General features: G+C 37.0%; 3 protein-coding genes across 4 annotated transcripts in view; 2 read left to right on the top strand and 1 right to left on the bottom strand.

The window, feature by feature from the left end:
- The window catches only part of LOC311301913 (uncharacterized protein), a 30,003-nt gene extending 27,299 nt beyond the window's left edge, over positions 1-2,704 (top strand). For both annotated transcript variants that reach the window (XM_084427323.1, XM_084427324.1), the window contains exon 4: positions 2,152-2,704. In XM_084427323.1, coding sequence (XP_084283449.1) covers positions 2,152-2,163 — 12 coding nt within the window. In that variant the 3' untranslated portion in view covers positions 2,164-2,704. The remainder of the gene's footprint in view (positions 1-2,151) is intronic.
- The window catches only part of LOC311302232 (uncharacterized protein), a 340,899-nt gene extending 329,318 nt beyond the window's left edge, over positions 1-11,581 (bottom strand). The window contains exons 1-2 of the mRNA XM_084427936.1: positions 11,123-11,581; positions 10,486-10,839 (exon numbers count right to left, since the gene is read on the bottom strand). The gene's annotated coding sequence lies outside the window, so the exon portion shown is untranslated. The remainder of the gene's footprint in view (positions 1-10,485; positions 10,840-11,122) is intronic.
- Positions 11,582-12,286: 705 nt separating this feature from the next.
- On the top strand, positions 12,287-20,546 carry LOC311299361 (uncharacterized protein; the record flags this gene model as incomplete). The annotated part of the gene is made up of 2 exons (XM_084422877.1): positions 12,287-13,062; positions 19,484-20,546. The coding sequence occupies 2 exons, from the start codon at positions 12,287-12,289 to the stop codon at positions 19,512-19,514; spliced, it is 807 nt and encodes a 268-aa protein (XP_084279003.1). The 3' UTR covers positions 19,515-20,546.
- Between the last annotated feature and the right edge of the window lie 1,932 nt (positions 20,547-22,478).

Below are 22,478 nucleotides of genomic sequence, written 5' to 3'. Positions count from 1 at the left end.
CTATATCCATCTAATCTTTTTCTTTCTTTCTAACTATTCTTTTTTTCTTTCTTTTTAACTAATCTTTGTTTTTAACTAATCTATCTATCTTTTTAACATATCTATCTCTTTTAACTAATCTCTTTCTTTCTTTCTAACTAATCTTTCTTTCTAACTAATCTTTCTTTACTTTCTTTCTTTCTAACTAATCTATCTTTCTTTCTAAGTAATCTTTCTTTCTTTCTAACTCTTTCTTTCTTTCTAACTAATCTTTCTTTCTTTCTAATTAATCTTTCTTTCTTAGTAATCTATCTGTCTGTCTATCTATATATCCATCTATCTTTCTTTCTTTCTAATTAATCTTTCTTTCTAACTAATCTATCTATCTTTCTTTCTAACTAATCTATATTTCTTTATTTTTAACTAATCTATCTCTTTCTTTCTAACTAATTTATATTTCTTTCTTTCTAACTAATCTATTTATATCCATCTAATCTTTTTCTTTCTTTCTAACTATTCTTCCTTTCAAACAAATTTTTCTTTCTTTCTGACTAATCTTTCTTTCTAATAATTATTTCTAATCTATCTATCATTCTAACTAATCTATCTTTTTCTTTCTAACTAATCTATCAAACTTTAAACTACATTAAACTTCAAACTATTTTAACTTCAAACTACTTTAAACTTACTGTTTGTCTCAGCAAACTTTTTTCATCTGATGTGCATTTACTACGAGGCCAATAATCTATAAAAGCGCAAACCTACAGCAAAATGGCTAACCAAAAAAAAAACCTAAAAAAAAAACTAAATTTTGAGACAACATTTAATAAAACAGGTACTGGGCCCAATGATCCCCCTGTTGTATTACAAATTTATTAAATGTTTTAATTTAGATTCCAATATAGACTGAGAAAGTTTAGCAGCGGTTATGATGATTATATCAAGAGATTCCTGCCAGTCCTGTTCTCTAAATGAGTCAATTCCTGAGACTCTCATCCTCACCCTTTGTCCTTATGCATTTCCTGACCAGTAAGCTCAATGTACAGTTGTGCTTTTGTCTCTGTGTTCATGTGAAGGTGTGGGTGATACTGTAAGGCTGATTGGATCATTTAAATAATAGTGTTATGCTGATTGGGTCTGTCTCTCTTGAGCAAGCCAGATAACCTGCCAAACTGGTTTTCACTTGGTAGAATCAAATCATCCCTCTGCTTTGTCTTGATTTGTCTCCACCTCCAAAAGTCCCTCCCCCTTGGAAGGTATATAACTTACAATGTATAATGTTTGAGTCAGATAATGTTGGACGAACCGCAGCCGCGCTCAATAAAGAATAACTTTGTTTGAACGTGATCCCAACGTCTCCTGGTCTCTGCTTCGATGAAAGAAAACTTTCTAACACCCCCTTCTCACAGCAGAGGAAGAATAGGCCAGTGGTGGTATATGCATCCATGGAGGAGTAGGGGTAACTCAACCTGAGCCTAAGTCAGGTCCTTCATACTCAGAGGAACTATCAGATCTACGATGATTTTCAAGTGCTACTTAAGTCACAATGCTTTTTGGGAAACAGACCGTGATATTAAGATCAGTCGTGCGATCGCTTTTACGAACTTACGAATCGGTGAGTGGCGGCTGGTGAAAAATATCTTAGGTGGGGCTGTGCCATATTCAGTCAGTTTCAATAGTCTGGTAACCATAGGAGCCATCAGGTCTTTTAGCGTTGTGGCTCTTCCTCAAGACATCCGTCAAACATCCACCCTTCTCTCATTCAAAAACCTCTTCAAATACATATTTTCTTCTCTGAATATTACTCTTCAGCTCACAGTAAATTCTACCTTATTATATGTTGTTTGTTTGAATCCCTGTTTGTTTGTATCTTTAACCTAACGTTGACCTCTGTATTACTTTCTGCAGTCACTCCTTTTTCAGTAAGGGATATTTTCCCCCTTAAATCGATATAGTTCCAGTGCATTTTTTACCTTTACAAATACCTTTATAAAATGAATAATGCTAAATAAATAAATAAAGCTCTAGCGCCCTCTATTGGCCAGCCGCCCCTGCCGAGCTGATGAATATATAATGTACTGATGATATTCACAAATGATATCCCGAAGAATACAATACAGTCGAGTCTGCCTTATTTATATATTCATACTCCATATTTTCTGTCTCTTTCAGAGATGTCTGTGACCGGCTCCAGTCCAGATGATCCGGGTTCTTCTGATGGGCAGAACCGGCTCTGGGAAAAGCTCATCAAGAAACACTATACTGGGAGAAAAGAGGCTTAAAGTTAAGAAGAAACAAGAAGCTGAAGTGGATTCTCCTGATCTACTGGATCCATATCTGAATCTGGAGATGATGATGATGATGAGAGAACAGCTCTTCTCTCGACACACCTGTACTTTATGCTAATGAACTCAGTAAAGTGGAGATTGTTGCTGAAATAGTAAAGTTTATTATATTCAGTTAAAGTGGATTGAAAAAAACCATACCTATGGATTAAACACGTGATGCGCATGTGCACGCCGTCTGCGTTTTCACAGGTTTGCGTTTTTGAGGTTTGCGCAGAGATAACTTTTTTCCAGCATTTTTCAGGGCTTGCAGCTTGAACCTATTTCAGGGTTTGCGTTCTAGAGCCTCAGGCACTGTTTGGTGCGGATTACTTCATGTAATTATTGATTAAACTCTTTACTCATTTTATCAACATCTCATTGTTATTGTCCATTTTCTTATTTTCTGCTGATTCTGCTTTAATTAGGAATAATTGTAGTTCTTAAAGTCATGAAGTATCCTGATATGATTGCTTTTTGAGTTTTCCATGTTTTCATTTTCTCAATAGAGCTTTTAAATGCCTAATAAATGATATTTCACTGCACACATGACTGACATTGATTGAGATTGCTGGCTGTCTACATTATTAAGAGTTTCATATCCAGTATCATATATACATTTCAAAGAGTTTGTTCTAGTCAGTTTGAAGTTCATTCACACCATGAGGCTTCATGAAGTCAGAACAATCACTATGAACTTTAAACAACGCCGGCCCCGGCTCCAGCTTTGAGATGTAGGGTGGGCCAAGTGAAACTCCTATTTTAACATTAGATCATTTTTTAATCAATGAGCAAATAGACCAAAGATCAGGTCTGGGGCCCCTGGGCTTGAGTTTATGTTCGGGCCCTACATATGCTGCAAATTACCTTAACTAGAACATCATTATAGAGTAGCACAACATACACAACAATTAAAATATAAACTATTTGAGGTTCCTAGAACAATTAATATGCAACATACCAAGCCTAGTCAAAGTTTAGAGGTAATATTAAATAGTCATTCAAATACAATACAGGATGTGCTCTATCATCATAATTGCGTAATCAGTGTTGGGTGTAATGCAGTACTAACTAATTAATTAATTACCGTAATTTAATTACTTTTTATTCTTAAAGTAAAATAAGGAATTACTCTTTAAAAATAGTACATTAATCTTATTACACTGTTGAAGATGTAATTAGTAGCTTTTAGTAGAATACAGTAGAAGTTATGAGAATACAGTCTTCTGTAGAAGTATTTTTATTTCAGTGTTTTTTCTTTAGTGAGGAAATGCGCTAGTCGAACTGCCTCATGGATCTAAACATAACAGAAGCTTTCTACTTTTATCTGGGGTTTCAACAAAAGGAAAATTCTGTGCTAATCTACCAACATGCCTTTACTATTTGTCTTAGGACGCTACAGAATATACTGAGCCGGACTTTACAGGCCAAAACACTTTTCAGACTGGATGGAGACCTGTGATCCTCCTCTGCTTATTCTGACTATTTTGGGCTTCACTTGAAAAAGTTACTTTCACCTTTAGTAACTGGAGTCACTTCAGTTCTAAAATAATAATAATGGAAGGCAACTAGTAAAGCTGAATCTGCGTGGCCCTGATTGGCTGCGGGGGTGTCCCGTACGCGCGTGCGTTTGAGGCCGATGACGTCACCGCTCGCTCGCGCCGTCTCTTCCCTCATTGAGAGTTTTAGCGTCGAGTCTTCTGAGGTGAGGAGAGCAGTTCACGGTATTTATCATATTTACACAACCATCACATACACTTTATACAGTTTGATTAAGCGACAGGCTCATTTCTGTATTGTTTTCATCGATCACAGCGATACTTGTGCGCATGGGCGGATCTACAGGGGGGCAAGGGGGGGCAGGTGCCCCCCCACTCTAGAGCCTTGCCCCCCCAGCTGCCCCCCTAACTTTAATGATCCAAAAACTGTACTTACAAAAACAACCCACCACTATGTCCAATACATTTACCAAAAGTGAACAATTTAACTTTTAATTTTAAATGTATTATTCGCCCCTCCCCCCTGCCTCTCAAATAGTTACATCCCTGATTCAAACGCGCAGAGCGGCGTTTGCTCAGTCTGGCTCACACACACAGCAAGTCTGCTGCGGTGCGTTGGTCCTGCAATCCGACTAGACTGAGCTGCCCCTGACAGACCCTCTGAAGGTGAAGTGAGTTTCCCCAGGTGTAGTTTAAACACACGTTTAACTTAAAGTTACATTTGTAATGAATGTATTGTATGCTAAAGACGATTCAGCATCAGCAAAAACAGCGAGTCTATATACGTTAGCCAAAATCAGCGGTCAAATCGCTCCCTCGTGATTTGTAAGAGCACTCTTCCCTTTGGTTAGCCTAATTTTGATTTTAGTAAAGACAAGAACAGCTTAATAAAAAATATAAAATATTGAGGGGCAGCGCTAGGGCTGGGCTAAGGTAAGGGGGCTTAAGCCCCGAATGTTTTTAGTAAAGCCCCGAATATGTTGTTAAATTGTCTTTCTCACAGAGCAAAGCAATTAATCAGAAAAACAAATGTGAATAAGATTACAGCGGCCGCGATTACCTAATCATGAACAGTGCATATTACATTTTTATTTTTATTTTTCCCTTTGCATTGAAGGTACTTTTGACGTGCTTTTGCAGCGTTGAGCATTGTAGCCAATCACAGACATGTCTGTTGATCACATCGGCCAATCAGAGGCGTTTAAATGAGTCGCTGTGCTGAAGATGTGTTTTGCGCGAGCTCACCGAGTTCACGTTCGCAAACCTGTCATTATTATTGGCAATAAACTTAAGATGCAAATAAGAGATTCACTTGATATTATTATTGATGCTGCTCTGATGCACTACATTACGCAACGCTCTGTTTGTTGTTAGGAAGACTAAAAGTTCAGCGGTCTAACGTTAGCTCATCAATGTCAAAATGATTAAGTTAACGAATGCCTGGTAAAATGTAAGTAGAATTTTTTGTTTTATATTTGACTGTTTTACAATAGAAAAGTTCAACTACCGAGACAAGCAACGTATATTTTGAGCTTCGTGTGCACATCTAAACGATCAAATATGTCAAAAGTGGCTGTCTTGGAGATTCACTTAAACAGTTTATTCACTTAAATACAGTTTATGTCTTAAATGGGCGTTAATAGTTGGGAGAAAATATGATGAGTAATAATGATTAGATCTGCATTTGGTCTTAAAGGGGCAGCAGTCTAATAAACCTGCTGACGATTGCTCCATTAATGTGAACCAAACAACAAAAGGCAAAGAGAAAATCAGTCGCAGCTCTTGAATTAATAATTTTGGCTTTTATAACTTTAATCTATGATAACCTATGCATTGTTATTTTAAATCTGACTTTATTAGATGTCTTTTTAGCCCATATTACTCCTGAACAGTAATGCCGACATTACTGAAATTAAAGCACTTGGTATATAATTTGTATATTTGTTTAATTGTTTACTTTTTTTGTTTGACCATGTGTTTGTACTTTGTTTTTGGTGTCCTATGTCTTCTGAATATAAAACACAAAAGCCTGCACCCTTCTGCATAACATGCATGTTTTATTTGTTTTGTTAAAGCATTGCTTTTTCTTTTGCTATAGATATTTATTTTACATTTCAAAATATAAAGCAATATTAAATGTGTTCATAATAGTTTTTTCCCCCTTTTTTTATATATAACAAAAAGAACCGATAAGAATACCGTTAAAGTACCGGATCGATAAGGAGTATTGGTAAGAGTAGTAATACCGTTAAAACCTTAACGATACCCATCCCTATTGGCAGCAACGAATTAAAAGTTATGGCCAATTTAACTGCGATTTAAATTCAGTATATATACTTCTGCCATATGTTGCCACCCCTCAAAAATTCCTGCCCCCCTCTTGCCACCCCATAAATATTTTTCTAGATCCGCCCCTGCTTGTGCGTCTTTTCTGGCGTCTTCCTTCTGAAATAAACATTTAGTGCAGCAGCAGCGAGCATGAGGAGAATATGTTGAGTTCATTCATTCAGACCTGAGCGAGTTTGGGTTCGTTTGTGTGATTGTCTCGATGTTTGGAGTGAGAACTGTTACTGAATGTCAAGTTAAAGTTTGAGATCTGTGATGGGAATCGATCCCAAGTGTTTCTGTTGCCGTTTTCATGTTTACCTTTATTTATTTGTCGACATTTATCTTTGGCAGATTACATTTACTTATTAAGATTGATGTAGACACATATACTGCCCCTGTATGAGTAATGAATGTGGGAAATATCAAATATATACATGCATGGGAATATAGTGAAGTTTGACACAGGAAACGTTACATTTTCTTTATTTTTAAGAGTTTTATGATCATTGTCAGTTTCACGAATATAACATGTTAATGATGGAATTACTTTATTGCAATTAATAATTATTATAAAGTCGAAATATATTTAGATTCACATATTATGTGTTGTAGTTATTTCCCTGAACAGGTTCATAAAAGAGGTTATTTAATTATTTTGTTTTATTATTGATGATTTATTTTATATTGTGAGATATATTTCAATATAGCAGTTTTACAGGCTTTTGTCATCTATCTGACTCAAATAATGTGTTTCTAACAGCAAACACTCAGAATAAAGTGAGATGATCTGCTGATGATCCTGAATGGCTTGTTGAATGAGTGTTGATAGTCTGAGGCTCATCAATATTAACAGATCTGCTGAAAACACTCTTTATTTCATGACAATAGTTCCTGTTTTCACCTCATTTATTATGCTGATGTCTTCAGATCTCCTGTAAATTGACACTTAATGCTCATTTCATTGGTGTCAGCAGACTGAGGGGATTTGTTGGCTACTAGGCCTACATGTACCTTTATTTCTGTGTTTATGATTTTAACTGTTTTTCTTACCATTATTTATATTTGGAAGAATTACAATTATTTATATTCTTTTCTATATTTCTAGATAGCCTACCTGCATTTTAATGAAGAAGCAGAATAATGTTAGGATTAGCAATACAAATAATAAAAATAATGAATGAATTGGCATCAGTTACTGTACGATTAATAGATAGACAGACATAAATGCTTAGAAGTGTCATTTATTATAAAAAATGTAAAAAAACTCAGTAATTGATATTTTTGATTTGGCAGATCAGCTCCTTCCACAGTAATTCATCATCAGAGAAGCTCCTCCTACTGCAGTCACATCATCAGTGAAGCTCCTCCCACTGTAATTCATCATCAGTGAAGCTCCTCCCACAGTAATTCCCCAGTAAATGCTGTAAATTCCCATCAGCTACAAGTGAAGACGAGCATCAGAGCATCAGGAAGAGCTGAAATCTGCAAAGGCTGAGTTTATTAAAGAGGACAGTGAGAACATGAGTGATCCAGAACCCTGCAGAATGAAACACACTGAAGATCCTGAAGAACAAAGAGGTTGGTGTTTATTCTTCATTCATTCATGCTGCTGAAGAACATTCATGTTAGAAACATTCAAGCACTTCATCACATTTAGATAAACAGTTCAACTATGAAACGGTACAGAATGTCCTGGGTTTTCTTCAACAAATGGTCAGTAAAGGGAGGTTTGAGACATTTTTATATTGATTGTCAACATCAGATCAGGCTAAATACTGTTTTAACTATTTTATTTTATATCTGGTTCCCAATTTGCAACAACATTACCAGAATTTTTGTCATTTTCAACATAGTTTACAAAATGTATATTTTTAGGAATAGTCAGTAAACACCAAGTTACTGATAAAGTTGCATTTGTAAAATATCATACAAGTTATTCATAGTTATAGAGATTCTTCTTACAGTAACTTTGGTAACAGGGTTGATTAATACAGTCAATGCTACAGTTTGTGTAAAAACTGAGACAATGGATTGAGATTATTTTCTTGTCTTCCCATCATGCAGTAGAAAGAGCCCTGATGATGTCACTTCCTGAGTGTCTCAGTTTTAAGAAATACTCTTTTTTTTAAATCAGGAAACTCATGTCAGGAGTAACAGGGTTGAGTGAAACATGTAGGACACAGATAAAGATAATAAAAAATGTTAATTTAAAACTAGTTAAAGCCGCGGCCACTCTACACTCTGAGCTTGTGAAGTTTCTACAGACGCTGCGACGGCCGTGAAATGATGGAAATAAATTTAACATATAACAAATAATAATAATTCAAAAATAAAAAATAAACAATCCACTCCACTTGAATGTTAAACGCTTGTGTTATTTCTCACAGGGTAATTCACTTGAGCTTGTGTTTCTGGTGTCCCACTTTCACATGCGCATGAATGGAAGTCAGTGGAAGGAAAAGTCTAGTGTGAACAGCCATTAATAATTAAAACGTTTTAGTCAAATAAATATCAATATCAAAGTTGGTGTAAAAATGGCAGTATTGTATATTTTGATGTTATTATCATGTTAGATAATTGTGTCATTGATCAAATATATTCAATAGTTCTTGCTAAAGAAACATGGGATTCGTGCCTATAATGTTTTAAAGATAATAATTAGAAGATAAATTTACCTCGTTCATGGAAAGTTTCAAGGACATATAATCAATTTATAAAAAGGCATCAAATTATCATAAGATTTTATAGCAGTTGTCTACTTTCTACTATTACATCAGGGCTCACTTTCATGTCCTTTCACTTTATATTTCTCTCTTTGAATTATTTTGATGTACTGAAAATTAAATATTATTATTGTTATTATCAAGTTTATTTAGGTAGGGACAGATACAAATAACATAGATAAGCTTAACAGTCATCCGATGTATGTATCATAGTGTTTTTAGCTAAAGCTAATTTACGACACTTGTCCCTAGCAGGGCTTTTTGATTAAAAAAAATACAGTTTATCAAAAAAAAAAAAAAAAAAAAATACAATATAAGGAAATAAAAAGGACAAAAAATATACAGAGAGGGCAAAGTGTAAATGTGAGAACAATATTGTTCTTGAATTAACCATGATTTGGTGTTTTTTTTTAAGGTGGCTAATGTCGGGATATATTTCAAGTGGTCTGGCAGAGAATTCCATAATTTAGCCCCTCTTACTGAAAAGGCAGCCTGGGCAAATGATGTTCTTCGAAAAGGGATACTACAATTGCCTTTTGGCGCTGATCGGGTGGTGGATCTGGTACTTTGCTGTCTTGATATTGTTTTACAAAGCGGTAGTGGGGCAGCGTCATTTAAGCATTTGAAGACCAGTTTAACCAGATGCAGGGAGATAAAATTAGCAAAACTTAAAATATTATATTTACTTTGAATTTGGTAGTGATGGTACCTTATCCTCTTTTTGTCCAGAGCTTTCAAGGCTCGGTTGTAAAGCCACTCTATGGTTTTGACTGATGACTGATGAGCTTGGGACCATGTGGTTAAGCCATAAGATATATGTGAGAGAATCATAGAATTTAAAAAAAATAAAAGCACAGTCAAGAGTCAGGCAGTTTCTTATCATCATAAAACAGCTCAAGTTGGCCTTAATGGTTTGACAGATTTTCTTGATATGACTTTTAAAATTCAACTGATAGTCTATAATGATTCCAAGATACTTCACTTCAGGTACTTGTTCAATAAGTTCCCCGTTAATTTTTACGTTCAAGAGTTGTGTTAGAGGTAGTTTTTTAATGGAAAAGCAGACAGAGTTTGTTTTTTTGATGTTTAAAGTTAAACAAGATGAGGCCAGCCAAGATGATATTTTTTCTAAGTTAGCATTTAGTTTGTCAGCCACAGAAATACAGGTATTACCAGACGCATACACCACTGTGTCATCTGCATACATCTGTAGACCTATATCTGGACATATTACATCTGGCAAGTCATTAATGTAAAGACTGAAGAGTATGGGTCCCAAGACCGTGCCCTGAGGAATCCCTGTTTTGATTTTAAAGAAAGCGAATCTCACATTATTAATTACAACACATTGTTCACGGCTTTTTAAATATGAAGCAAACCAGGACAGTGACTGTTTGGATAAATTGAACTTAGCTAATTTTGAAATTAAAATATTGTGATTTACTGTATCAAATGCCTTTTTTTTAAATCTAGAAATACTGCACCAACTACATTTCCCTTGTAAAGTGATTGTTTAATATTTTCAGTTAATAAACAGGTAGCTAATTCTGTGGAATGGTTGTGCCTGAATCCAAATTGCAGAGGGCTCAGATACTGGTTTGTCTCAAGATAGTGCATAAGTTGTTCTGAGACAATCTTCTCTAAAACTTTAGACAAAACTGGAAGAAGACTGATAGGCCTATAATTACAAGACATTTTGTCATCTCCTAATTTAAAAATTGGTATTACTAAAGCATTTTTCCACCCATCTGGGAATTGCCCGGATTTAATGGAAATATTAACAAGATTGGTGAGAGGCTGGACCAGAATGCTTCTATATTTTTTAAGAAAAGCTGTATCTAAATTAAAAATATCTTTTGAGAAGGTTGTGTTTAGGTCCTGTATAGCTTTCAAAACAGCTGTCTGACTGACCTCCCTGAGCTGAAATGAGTTATCTTGATCTTCAAACAGGTCTACTGTTGTTAGGCCTATATCATTAATAGCCATCTGTATATTATTATATTCAGTACATATCTAGCTGTAAACTCTGTTCACAGTAATAGTTATCTGTATATTATATTCATAGGACAATCTATCTGTAAATTTTTGTTTATAATAGTATTCAACTCTATATTTATTCAGTACATATCCATGTTCTGCACTTATGGAACCACTGTATATCCTGCACTTGCTGCTATTGCACTTCTGGTTAGACCTAAACTGCATTTCGTTGCCTTGTACCTGTACTTGTGTAATGACAATAAAGTTGAATCTAATCTAATCTAATTACAGCAAGGGAAGCTTGATGCAAGGTTGTTAACAGATTGTATGAAGAAATTGTTGAATTCATTAGCAACTTGTGCACTATCAGTGATGATGTGTTCACCCATTTTAAGTTCATATTTGTTTTGGGTGGTGTTACCCTTTGGATTTAGAAGGCTGTTCAATTGCTTCCAAATTAATTTACCATTCCCTTTAGCCTCTGATAGAGCTTGAATATAATGATTTGATTTGGACATTCTGAGTTCTTTAACAACTTGGTTACGCAAACCTTTAAATAATTTAAAATCAGTGTCCCTTCGGGTCTTGATAAAAGTTTTCAAGGCAAGGTCTCTCCTTTTCATCAGTTTTCGAATATTATCGTTCATCCATGGTAGCTGAAATTTTCTCTGGGATTTTTTCCGCTTTTTAATATATTTATCAACAATACTCTCAATAGTGGACATAAGCTTATTACAGCAGTCGTTTATAATATATAATATTTGTTTCTTTCATGTCAGACCTGATGGAAGAGAGCGAGGAGAGTGAAGAACTGAGTGAAGTGGAGGAGGAGAGTGAAGAACTGAGTGAAGTGGAGGAGGAACATCATGTCCAACCTGGAGAAAAACCTTTGAGTCGCTCAAAGACTAAAAATACATTTTTAAAGAAAAGAAGAGCCAAGAAATCTTTCACTTGCACTCAGTGTGGAAACAGTTTCACAAGCAACTCAAGTCTTGAGCGTCACATGATGATCCACACCGGAGAGAAGCCGTTCACATGTGATCAATGTGGAAAGAGTTTCCCATACAAACAAAGTCTTAAGATTCACATGAGGATCCACACTGGAGAGAAGCCGTTCACATGTGATCAGTGTGGAAAGAGTTTCACACACATAACACATCGTAATCAACACATGAGAATTCACACTGGAGAAAAGCCGTTCACATGTGATCAATGTGGAAAGAGTTTCAGTCAATCATCATCCCTTAATGTTCACTTGATGATCCACACAGGAGTGAAGCCGTTCTCATGTGATCAATGTGGCAAAACATTTCTTAGGTCATCAGACCTGAAGACACACCTGACAGTTCATACGAAGGAGAAGCCGCATTCATGTTCTGTGTGTGGAAAGAGTTTTTCACTGCTGAAATATTTACATAAACATGAGAAAATACACACTGGTGTGAGAGAGTACATGTGCTTTGAGTGTGAGAAGACTTTTACTACAGCAAAATGTTTAAAACTGCACCAGAGAATTCACACTGGAGAAAAACCTTACAAGTGTTCACACTGTGACAAGAGATTCAATCAGCCAGCACATCTGAGATCACATGAGAAGATCCACACTGGAGAAAAACCTTACAAGTGTTCACACTGTGACAAGATATTCAGTCATTCAACAAATCTGAGATCACATGAGAGGATCCACAGCAGAGAGAAGCCGCACACGTGTGATCAGTGTGAGAAGACTTTTACTACAGCAAAATGTTTAAAACTGCACCAGAGAATTCACACTGGAGAAAAACCTTACAAGTGTTCACACTGTGACAAGAGATTCAATCAGCCAGCACATCTGAGATCACATGAGAAGATCCACACTGGAGAAAAACCTTACAAGTGTTCACACTGTGACAAGAGATTCAGTCATTCAACAAATCTGAGATCACATGAGAGGATCCACACTGGAGAAAAACCTTACAAGTGTTCACACTGTGACAAGAGATTCAATCAGCCAGCACATCTGAGATCACATGAGAGGATCCACTCTGGAGAAAAACCTTACAAGTGTTCACACTGTGACAAGAGATTCAGTCATTCAACAAATCTGAGATCACATGAGAGGATCCACAGCAGAGAGAAGCCACACACATGTGATCAGTGTGAGAAGAGTTTCTCCTTGAAAACTCACCTGAAGCTACATATGAAGATCCATGCAGTGGAGAAACCACTTAAGCACAGTCTGAGATCACGGTAAGTAGTTTATTGTCATGTGCTGAGCAACAAAGTCTCTCCTGTGTAAGTTAGCCACACATCACCCTATAGCCAAATCTCTCCTCTCCACCTACACTCACCTAAAGGATTATGTTTGACCCCCTTTCGCCTTCATAACTGCCTTAATTCTACGTGGCATTGATTCAACAAGGTGCTGAAAGCATTCTTTAGAAATGTTGGCCCATATTGATAGGATAGCATCTTGCAGTTGATGGAGATTTGCGGGATGCACATCCAGGGCACGAAGCTCCCGTTCCACCACATCCCAAAGATGCTCTATTGGGTTGAGATCTGGTGACTGTGGGGGCCATTTTAGTACAGTGAACTCTACTCTACCATCTGAATGTCTCAACAGAAATCGAGACTCATCAGACCAGGCAACATTTTTCCAGTCTTCAACTGTCCAATTTTGGTGAGCTTGTGCAAATTGTAGCCTCTTTTTCCTATTTGTAGTGGAGATGAGTGGTACCCGGTGGGGTCTTCTGCTGTTGTAGCCCATCCGCCTCAAGGTTGTGCATGTTGTGGCTTCACAAATGCTTTGCTGCATACCTCGGTTGTAACGAGTGGTTATTTCAGTCAAAGTTGCTCTTCTATCAGCTTGAATCAGTCGGCCCATTGTCCTCTGACCTCTAGCATCAACAAGGCATTTTCGCCCACAGGACTGCCGCATACTGGATGTTTTTCCCTTTTCACACCATTCTTTGTAAACCCTAGAAATGGTTGTGCGGGAAAATCCCAGTAACTGAGCAGATTGTTAAATACTCAGACCAGCCCGTCTGGCACCAACAACCATGCCACGCTCAAAATTGCTTAAATCACCTTTCTTTCCCATTCTGACATTCAGTTTGGAGTTCAGGAGATTGTCTTGACCAGGACCACACCCCTAAATGGATTGAAGCAACTGCCATGTGATTGGTTGATTAGATAATTGCATTAATGAGAAATTTAACAGGTGTTCCTAATAATCCTTTAGGTGAGTGTATAGCCGGTGTGTGGTGAGCACAGGACACTTTGTTGATTGATTGATATCTATTAACTCGTGTTCAACAAACAGGAATGTCTAATTTGTCATTTCAGATCAATGCAAAAAAATACAAATTCGCTCTCTGACAGTAGGTGGCGCTCATGTAAAGCAGAAATACAGCACTATACAGGGCTCTAGACACATTTTGTGACCTTTTTTAAGAGAGAGCTGCCATTTCTGCTGCATACGAGAAACATCACACGGCAAACGAAAGCAGAATGAAACCACGCTACTCGTTTGAGCTGCGCAGCGAAAACAGTTTATCAGCTCGGAGCAATACTAGACAGCAGTTTACTCGTGGGCCGATCTCGATCACGCAACAACATTACTACACAGAGCTGGGAGATCCATTGAGAAAGCATTTTAAAGGGATAGTTCACCCAAAAAGGAAAATTAGCCCATGATTTACTCACCCTCAACTCATTCCTAGGTGTGTATGACATTCTTCTTTCAGACAAATACAATCAGAGTTATATTTTAAAAAATCATATTATTAAGCAATTGAGCAATTATGGGAATGTCCTTCAGCCCACACGACAGCAATCCTTCTTTAATGCCAGAAACAATCACTGCAGCATCGCGAGAACTGGAACAGTCAACAAAGCAAATCAGTCGCTCCTTGATCTGAAGTCCCTCTGTGTATCTAATGCAAACAGAAAGTTGCTCAGTCTTTGAGGACTTTGCTTCCTCAGCAATAACAGCAAGAAAACCTGTCTCGTGTACTTCCTTGGAAATTTCTTGGCAATATTTGAAGAAAAGTGGCGACAGCAAAAACAAAAAAACACAATCCAGTGAAACTGAGTACTCCATCCATGGGAACTTGTGATAGTAAAATTCAGAGAAGGCACGATTGACATTTACAATTAGGTGAAAGAAGAAAGTATGGCGCCGTCTCCTTCGCATGTAAAGTAGGGTGATAATGACAGTCTTTGTTAGATAGTCCATGATGACAATTGACAAACATTGCTGGATGCCATTTTATAACCCAGCATTACCTAATTCAAGAATAAAAGCATATTTTACAGATGCTGAACCTGCTGATGATATAATGTGCTTGCGGACATTTCATTTGTGTGTGTTTTACGCACATAAGAAAGTGGTGTAAAAAGATTTGCAACGGTAATTTGTGGAGCTGAAATGTGATTATTTGGGAAAGTGCTGTCATGACTGCTTAAAGAAAAATGGCAGCAGGCATTGCCTCCTGCATAAACTTTAATGTTGTTGACATTTTGGGCACACTCGCGTTGCGCACTATTTGCGTTATTGGTCTTTGTGTGTTGTTGCTGGTTTTGCGTTATATGTATGGCATATTGGTCTTTGTGTGTTGTTGCTGGTATACGTTGCAAATAGAGGGGCGGCACAATTGTTTTTCGCCTAGAGTGGCAGAAGTGCACTCGCTGGTCCTGCCTAGAGCTTTAACTCTACATACTCCAAACTCGGCTCAGACCTTCAGACTGTTCTGACTCGGTAAGCTATATCTTTTCTAACTGATCGGACTTACGGTTTTCCTAAAAATTACGATTAAAACTCGGAAAAATCCCATTGACTTTCATTGCAGAATGTTCAAATTGAGCCAAGGCTACGGTGGCCCAGTGGTGTACAACCCAAAAACTCAAATCTAAACTCCCTGAAGCTGTAGACTCAATTAAACTACCATTCTATGCACTAATAATCTATCTATCTATCTATCTATCTATCTATCTGTCTATCTTTTTAACTAATCAATCTTTCTTTCTTTCGTTCTTTCTTTCTAACTAATCTTTCTTTCTTTCAAACTATTCTTTCTTTCTAACTAATCTATCTTTCTTTCTTTCTAACTAATCTTTCTTTCTTTCAAACTATTCTTTCTTTCTCTTTCTTTCTAACTAATCTATCTTTCTTTCTAACTAATTGTAACCCAGGTTAAAATCCATCAATATATATTAAATGTTTGTATATTGGTTCTGCCGTCCCTGTCCCTTTAAATTACCCCTGCGGAGTGCGTGCCTTGCGACCTCACGTAATTCTAGTCACGTGATTGTGCTTAGCCAATCGCGCATTGGAGCGCGAGTGTTTAACCGGGCTGCGGCGTCTTCCTCATTCAGAGGTGTGGGGAAGCCGATCGACAGCTGTGGACAGGTTTGTGTTTTACAGACTATTCACTCTTGTGCTCGATTCATGCTTTTAAGTTAAGCATGTCATTGTAACTTTTTAGAACAACTTACTGGCTGCAGCGAATCCGTCGCCGCCATTGAGTTATTGAGTTTACATAGAGGAACTGGTGAGTAAATTGAATGAATGAACTACGTTATATGCTGGAGGCTGACATGCTAAGATAGCGGCGTTGAATATTAGCATTAGTCTTAGCAGTGGCATTTGGCTGTTTTAACAAAAAGGGTTTTGATTTATACTGTTGTGAAGTCTGCCATTTCTGGTTTACAAATAGATTCGTTTGCACCAAGTGTGTTTACATGCACTAAGGAAATCAGATTATAGTGTTGTCAAGTATTTAATGTTTATTAATTGTAGTTTATACATTTGATTATTCTGTAATGATTTAGAATTGGGTACATATGGAAATGATATTTGAGTGTGGGATCAGCTAAAGTTTAATGTAACTTTAGTTCCAATTTAGCTTATTATTTACTGGTCCTGTTGTTGCACTACAGGCCAGGTTTTTTTCTCTGTTTGGGGATGAATGATGGCGAGCTGAACTACAACGGCTGGGAGCCTACCATCTGTGCAGGATCCACTGAACAGCCACCCTACTGGTCTGGTAGGAAGGTTGTCCGCAGCCTGTTACCCACACACTTCTCCACAGACTAGCGCTTCAGTCCCACATGCACATCTTTTCCCTTAACGAACAATAACCTATGGACTTATCAATACAAACTCTCATAAACCTCTTGTGGGTTGTCGCGTTGGTCTTGAAGATACCAAACATTGCTGGGATAGTTTTTTTCTTTTTGTTTATTGTGTGTGGCATTTGTTGTAATTTCTATTGTCATATCTTATTTGAACAATAACCACAAAGTGCACTTAACTGTAACTGGTACAACTGTAGTCTGTAACTATTTTGGGTTCTTTTCCTATTTTCATTATCTTTGTTTGTAAATATTTTGTTTAATCACTTTTCAATACATGGTACCTGTACTAAATTTAAATTCATGTTTCTGTGTTATTACTGACTACCAGCTCCTGTAGCCGAATTTAGACTTTTGTGACCTAACTAGCCTAAACTGTTTATTTCAATAATTATTTAATTTAGTATAGCTAATATTAATGATATATTAATATTGGCTAGCGAGTCGAAGTACCCGTTACATAATCTTTCTTTCTTTCAAACTATTCTTTCTCTTTCTTTCAAACTATTCTTTCTCTTTCTTTCTAACTAATCTATCTTTCTTTCTTTCTTTCTTTCTAACTAATCTTTTTTCTAATTAATCTTTCTTTCTTTCCAACTAATCTTTCTTTCCTAGTAATCTATCTTTTTTCTTTCTAACTAATCTCTTTCTTTCTTTCTAACTAATCTTTCTTTCTTTCTTTCAAACTATTCTTTTTATCTTTCTTTCTTTCTAACTAATCTTTCTTTCTTTCTAACTAATCTTTCTTTCTTTCTTTCTTTCTGTCTTTCTAACTAATCTTTCTAACTAATCTTTCTAACTAATCTTTCTTTCTTCCTAACTAATCTAACTAAACTAATTATTTTTTTCTAACTAATTTATATTTCTTTCTTTCTAACCTGTCTATCTATCTATCTATCTATCTATCTAATCATTCTTTTTTCTTTCTTTCTAAAAAATTAACTAAAAAAAACTAATCTTGCTTTCTTACTTATCTATCTATAACCATCTATCCATCTAATCTTTTTCTTTCTTTCTAACTATTCTTCCTTTCTAACGAATCTCTTTCTTTCTGACAAATATATTTTTCTTTCTAATTAATCTTTCTTTCTTTCTAACTATTATTTCTAATCTATCTATCATTCTAACTAATCTTTTTCTTTCTTTCTTAGTTCTTTTAACTACATTAAACTTAAAACTATTTTAACTTCAAACTACTTTAAACTTCTTCAAACTCTCTGGTCCAGCTTTCTCAAGCCAACTTAAAGTTTGTCTTAACAAACTTTTTTTTCTAGTTGTTTTCATCTGATGTTTTCATTTTCTACGAGGCCAATAATCTATAAAAGCACAAACCTACAGCAAAATGGCTGAACCAAAAAAACAACAAAGAAACAACATTTTTCAGAAAGAGGAGATTAATGTCATTTTAGAGGAGGTGGAGCTATACAAACATATTTTTTTCAGCAGGTTTAAGGGCAGTCATACAAATAAACAAAACCAAAAAATCTGGGAGGATATTGCTACAAAACTGACTTCAACTAGGGGCATTGAAAGATCAGGAAAGGAGGTCAGGAAGAAGTGGCAGGACTTGCTAAAAGGAAAAGGGCACTGCAGAGGACAACATTTAATAAAACAGGTACTGGGCCCAATGAGTCCCCCCTTCTCACAGCAGAGGAAGAATAGGCCAGTACTTAGCACAAGTGCTTCAGATGGCATTTGTGGTGGTATATGCATCCGGAGTAGGGTAACTCAACCTGAGCCTGAGTCAGGTCCTTCATACTCAGAGGAACTATCAGTTTAATCTGCCATCTCCTAGTCCTGCAAATAACCCTGCCAGGCCTCAGCCTCCATCTTCTGTTGTCCAGACTGCAGCCACAACACCTCAGCAGTTTGAGGATGTGTGTAGCTGTAGTCAGGACATATGAGAGTACAGGGAGGAAGATGAAGAGGTGGTAGAGGAGCAGGATGAAGATGGCATGATGGGACCACATGATGGCCAACCAAGAAATGCCCAATACATGGCTGGTTTTCGTGCATTTCAGCATGTTTTTAGTTCATCCCTATTTTCCCCAGTCTTTGAAGCATATTACATCTTTAATATTTATAATCTAAATTAAATGAATGAACAAAAAATTAAATAAGATTAAATGATTTCGATTGTTGTGCTTTTTCTACCTTATTATATGTTGTTTGTTTGAATCCCTGTTTGTTTGTATCTTTAACCTAACGTTGACCTCTGTATTACTTTATGCAGTTACTCCTTTTTCAGTAAGGGACAATATTTTCCCCCTTAAATTGATATAGTTCCAGTGCATTTTTTACCTTTACAAATACCTTTATAAAATAAATAATGCTAAATAAATAAATAACGCTCTAGCACCCTCATTTGGCCAGCCGCCCCTGCTGAGCTGATGAATATATATAATGTACTGATGATATTCAGTGGCATTTGAGTTCATTTCTGCTGTCGTTTTTCTCTTAACCCAGAGAATACAGTACAGTCAAGTCTGCCTTATTTTACATATTCATACTCCGTATTTTCTGCCTCTTTCAGAGATGTCTGTGATCGGCTCCAGTCCAGATGATCCGGGTTCTTCTGATGGGCAGAACCGGCTCTGGGAAAAGCTCATCAGGAAACACTGTACTGGGAGAAAAGAGGCTTAAAGTTAAAGCTGCCGTCGGCAACATTTTTTTTATCATATTCAGTGAAATCGACACTATAATCCGACAGAACAACATAAATAAGGTGGTTTTAGAAAAAAAACAGAGCTTCTAACTCCACCTGGAGCGTGTTATTTGTTTTGCAAAAATCCACCGCTCCCGGATCTTTGGGTCCAATCAGCGCAGGGGGGTGTGTGATCTGACTGTCAATCACAGGTCGTGCACGCGCCACAGATCCCCCCTCCCTCGCGCACGTTACAATATCACATGCACACGACACGCCTGAAGTTCGCCTGAAGATTGCACGAAGTGTGATGGCGGAAAGAAAATCTACTTACAACAAGCTTCCAATTCCTCGGTTATTGCTATCTATGGATAGATTAGCCAGGGCAGCCTACCTCCGAGTCCATGGTGTTGATCGATGCTTAAGAGACGGACGCGTTCACAGAAAATCAGGTACACACACACTGACGAGCACGACCTCGATGGGAGGGTGCTCGCTGGTAGTGGGGGAGGGGCATGAGAGTTGTAAACATTCAAAATTTTGGCTAAGTCAACCCAATTTGCCAGACTTGCCGACTGCAACTTTAAGAAGTAACAAGAAGCTGAAGTGGATTTTCCAGATCCACTGGATCCATATCTGAATCTGGAGATGATGATGATGATGATGATGATGAGAACTTTTTTTTCAGCATTTTTCAGGGCTTGCAGCTTGAACCTATTTCAGGGTTTGCGTTCTCGATCCTCAGGCACTGTTTGGTGCGGATTACTTCATGTAATTATTGATTAAACTTTTTACTCATTTTATCAACATCTCATTGTTATTGTCCATTTTCTTATTTTCTGCTGATTCTGCTTTAATTAGGAATAATTTTAGTTCTGAAAGTCATGACGTATCCTGATGTAATTGCTTTTTGAGCTTTCCATGTTTTCATTTTCTCAATAGAGCTTTTAAATGCCTAATAAATTATATTTCACTGCACACATGACTGACATTGATTGCTCTCTGTCTACATTATTAACAGTTTCATATTCAGTATCATATATACATTTCAAAGAGTTTGTTCTTGTCAGTTTGAAGTTCATTCACACCATGAGGCTTCATGAAGTCAGAACAATCACTATGAACTTTAAACAACACCAGACCCGGCTCCAGCTTTGAGATGTAGGGTGGGTCAAGTGAAATTCCTAGATTTAACTTTATATTATTTTTTACCCGTAACAAAACTTTATTTTATAACAAAAGAGAAGGGTCTTGATATTTGCAGGGCTCAACACAAATTAGCTTTTCTACAGGTTCATTCTGGTTCAGATTTTTACTTACCCTGCAATAATCTTCACTGGCCCATCACAAAAAAAAATATATATTTTAAGTATTTTAATAAATATAAAGACAAGTAAACAGTGCAAGTAAAAAGAACAAAGATCAGGTCTGGGGCCCCTGGGCTTGAGGTTATGTTTGGGCCCTACATATATGTTGCAAATGACCTTAAAGGTTGTATCAGCGATTTCAGGCCCAAAAAAGGCCCAAACATCACGTTCATCTAATCTTTCCTAACGATCGACTCTGAGATCTGCACACAAAAAACAATTGGTTTCACCAACCACTCAAAACCAAATTAAATAGTGTTCCAACCAATCACAGACAGGGGGTGGGTGTTGTGAGGTTTTGCACTCGTGCGCGGCTGCACGCGAAGTCGGAGCTGAAGAAGAAGCCAGCGTCTATCAACGAACAAGAAGAGATTCTCTCCAGCTTTCAAAGCCTTCCCGATAACTATTTGTGTCTTGGAATAAACACAATGGTATTCCCTTGCCCTAATCCTCCTCCTCCTCTTGGGGATTGACTCAGCCTTGTTCAATTTCTCTTGTTCGTTGATAGACGCTGGCTTCTTCTTCAGATTCGACGTTGCGTGCAGCCGTGCATGAGCGCAAAACCTCACATGATGAATGTGATCATTTATGTTTGGGCCTTTTTTGGGCCTGAAATCGCTGATACAACCTTTAACTGGAACATCATTATAAAGTCAAATCAAGTCAAGTCACCATTTATATAGCGCTTTATATAGGTGTAACACAATTCAGATGTTATGGGAAGAAGGAGACGGGAACTGGCGAACGTTCAAACATATTTAATAAATAAACAAATACAAAAATAAAAGTATAAGCCATCAGAATGTATAAACTCATCAGAGTAATCACGCCACCGGCCTTGTGCCGCTCTCTTACGGCCCTCGGCCTCGTCCTGCTCACCACAATAGGATTGTTTCAAAGCAGCTTTACAGTGATAATAGAAATTAGCATAACAGTGAAGTTGCGAAGATCATTAGTCATTAACTTAGGGGACGGTAACACGACACCGTTCTAAGAGAAAACCCTTAACGTGCTCCGGCTGCCCATCCGCACAAAAAGTGCCTAGTGTCTCGAGAACGCACTTCCTGAAATAACTTTGAAGGTGCAAACGATTACGATTTTGATATTCTAGGTATCTTCAACTGGCTGGAATTTTGAGATCGCAATAGACGTGAAAGACTATTGTGCGTTAAGAGCTCGTTCAAGTACTGCGGAGCTAAACCATTTAGTGCTTTGTAAGTAATCAGCAATATTTTAAAATGTATACGTTGTTTAATAGGGAGCCAGTGCAGTTTTGACAGAACCGGGCTAATATGGTCATACTTCCTGGTTCTGGTAAGAACTCGAGCTGCTGCATTTTGGACAAGCTGTAGTTTGTTTATTAAGCGTGTCGAGCAACCACCCAGTAGAGCATTACAATAATCTAGCCTTGATGTCATGAACGCATGAACTAATTGTTCTGCATTTTTATTGAGAGCATATGACGTAATTTAGAAATATAGAGCTGAGTATCATCAGCAGAACAGTGAAAACTAATG

This window comes from Rutilus rutilus, assembly GCF_951802725.1.
Source record: "Rutilus rutilus genome assembly, chromosome: 1".
In the NCBI taxonomy this organism is placed as follows: Eukaryota; Metazoa; Chordata; class Actinopteri; order Cypriniformes; family Leuciscidae; genus Rutilus; species Rutilus rutilus.
This window is presented reverse-complemented; position numbering and strand designations above follow the sequence as displayed.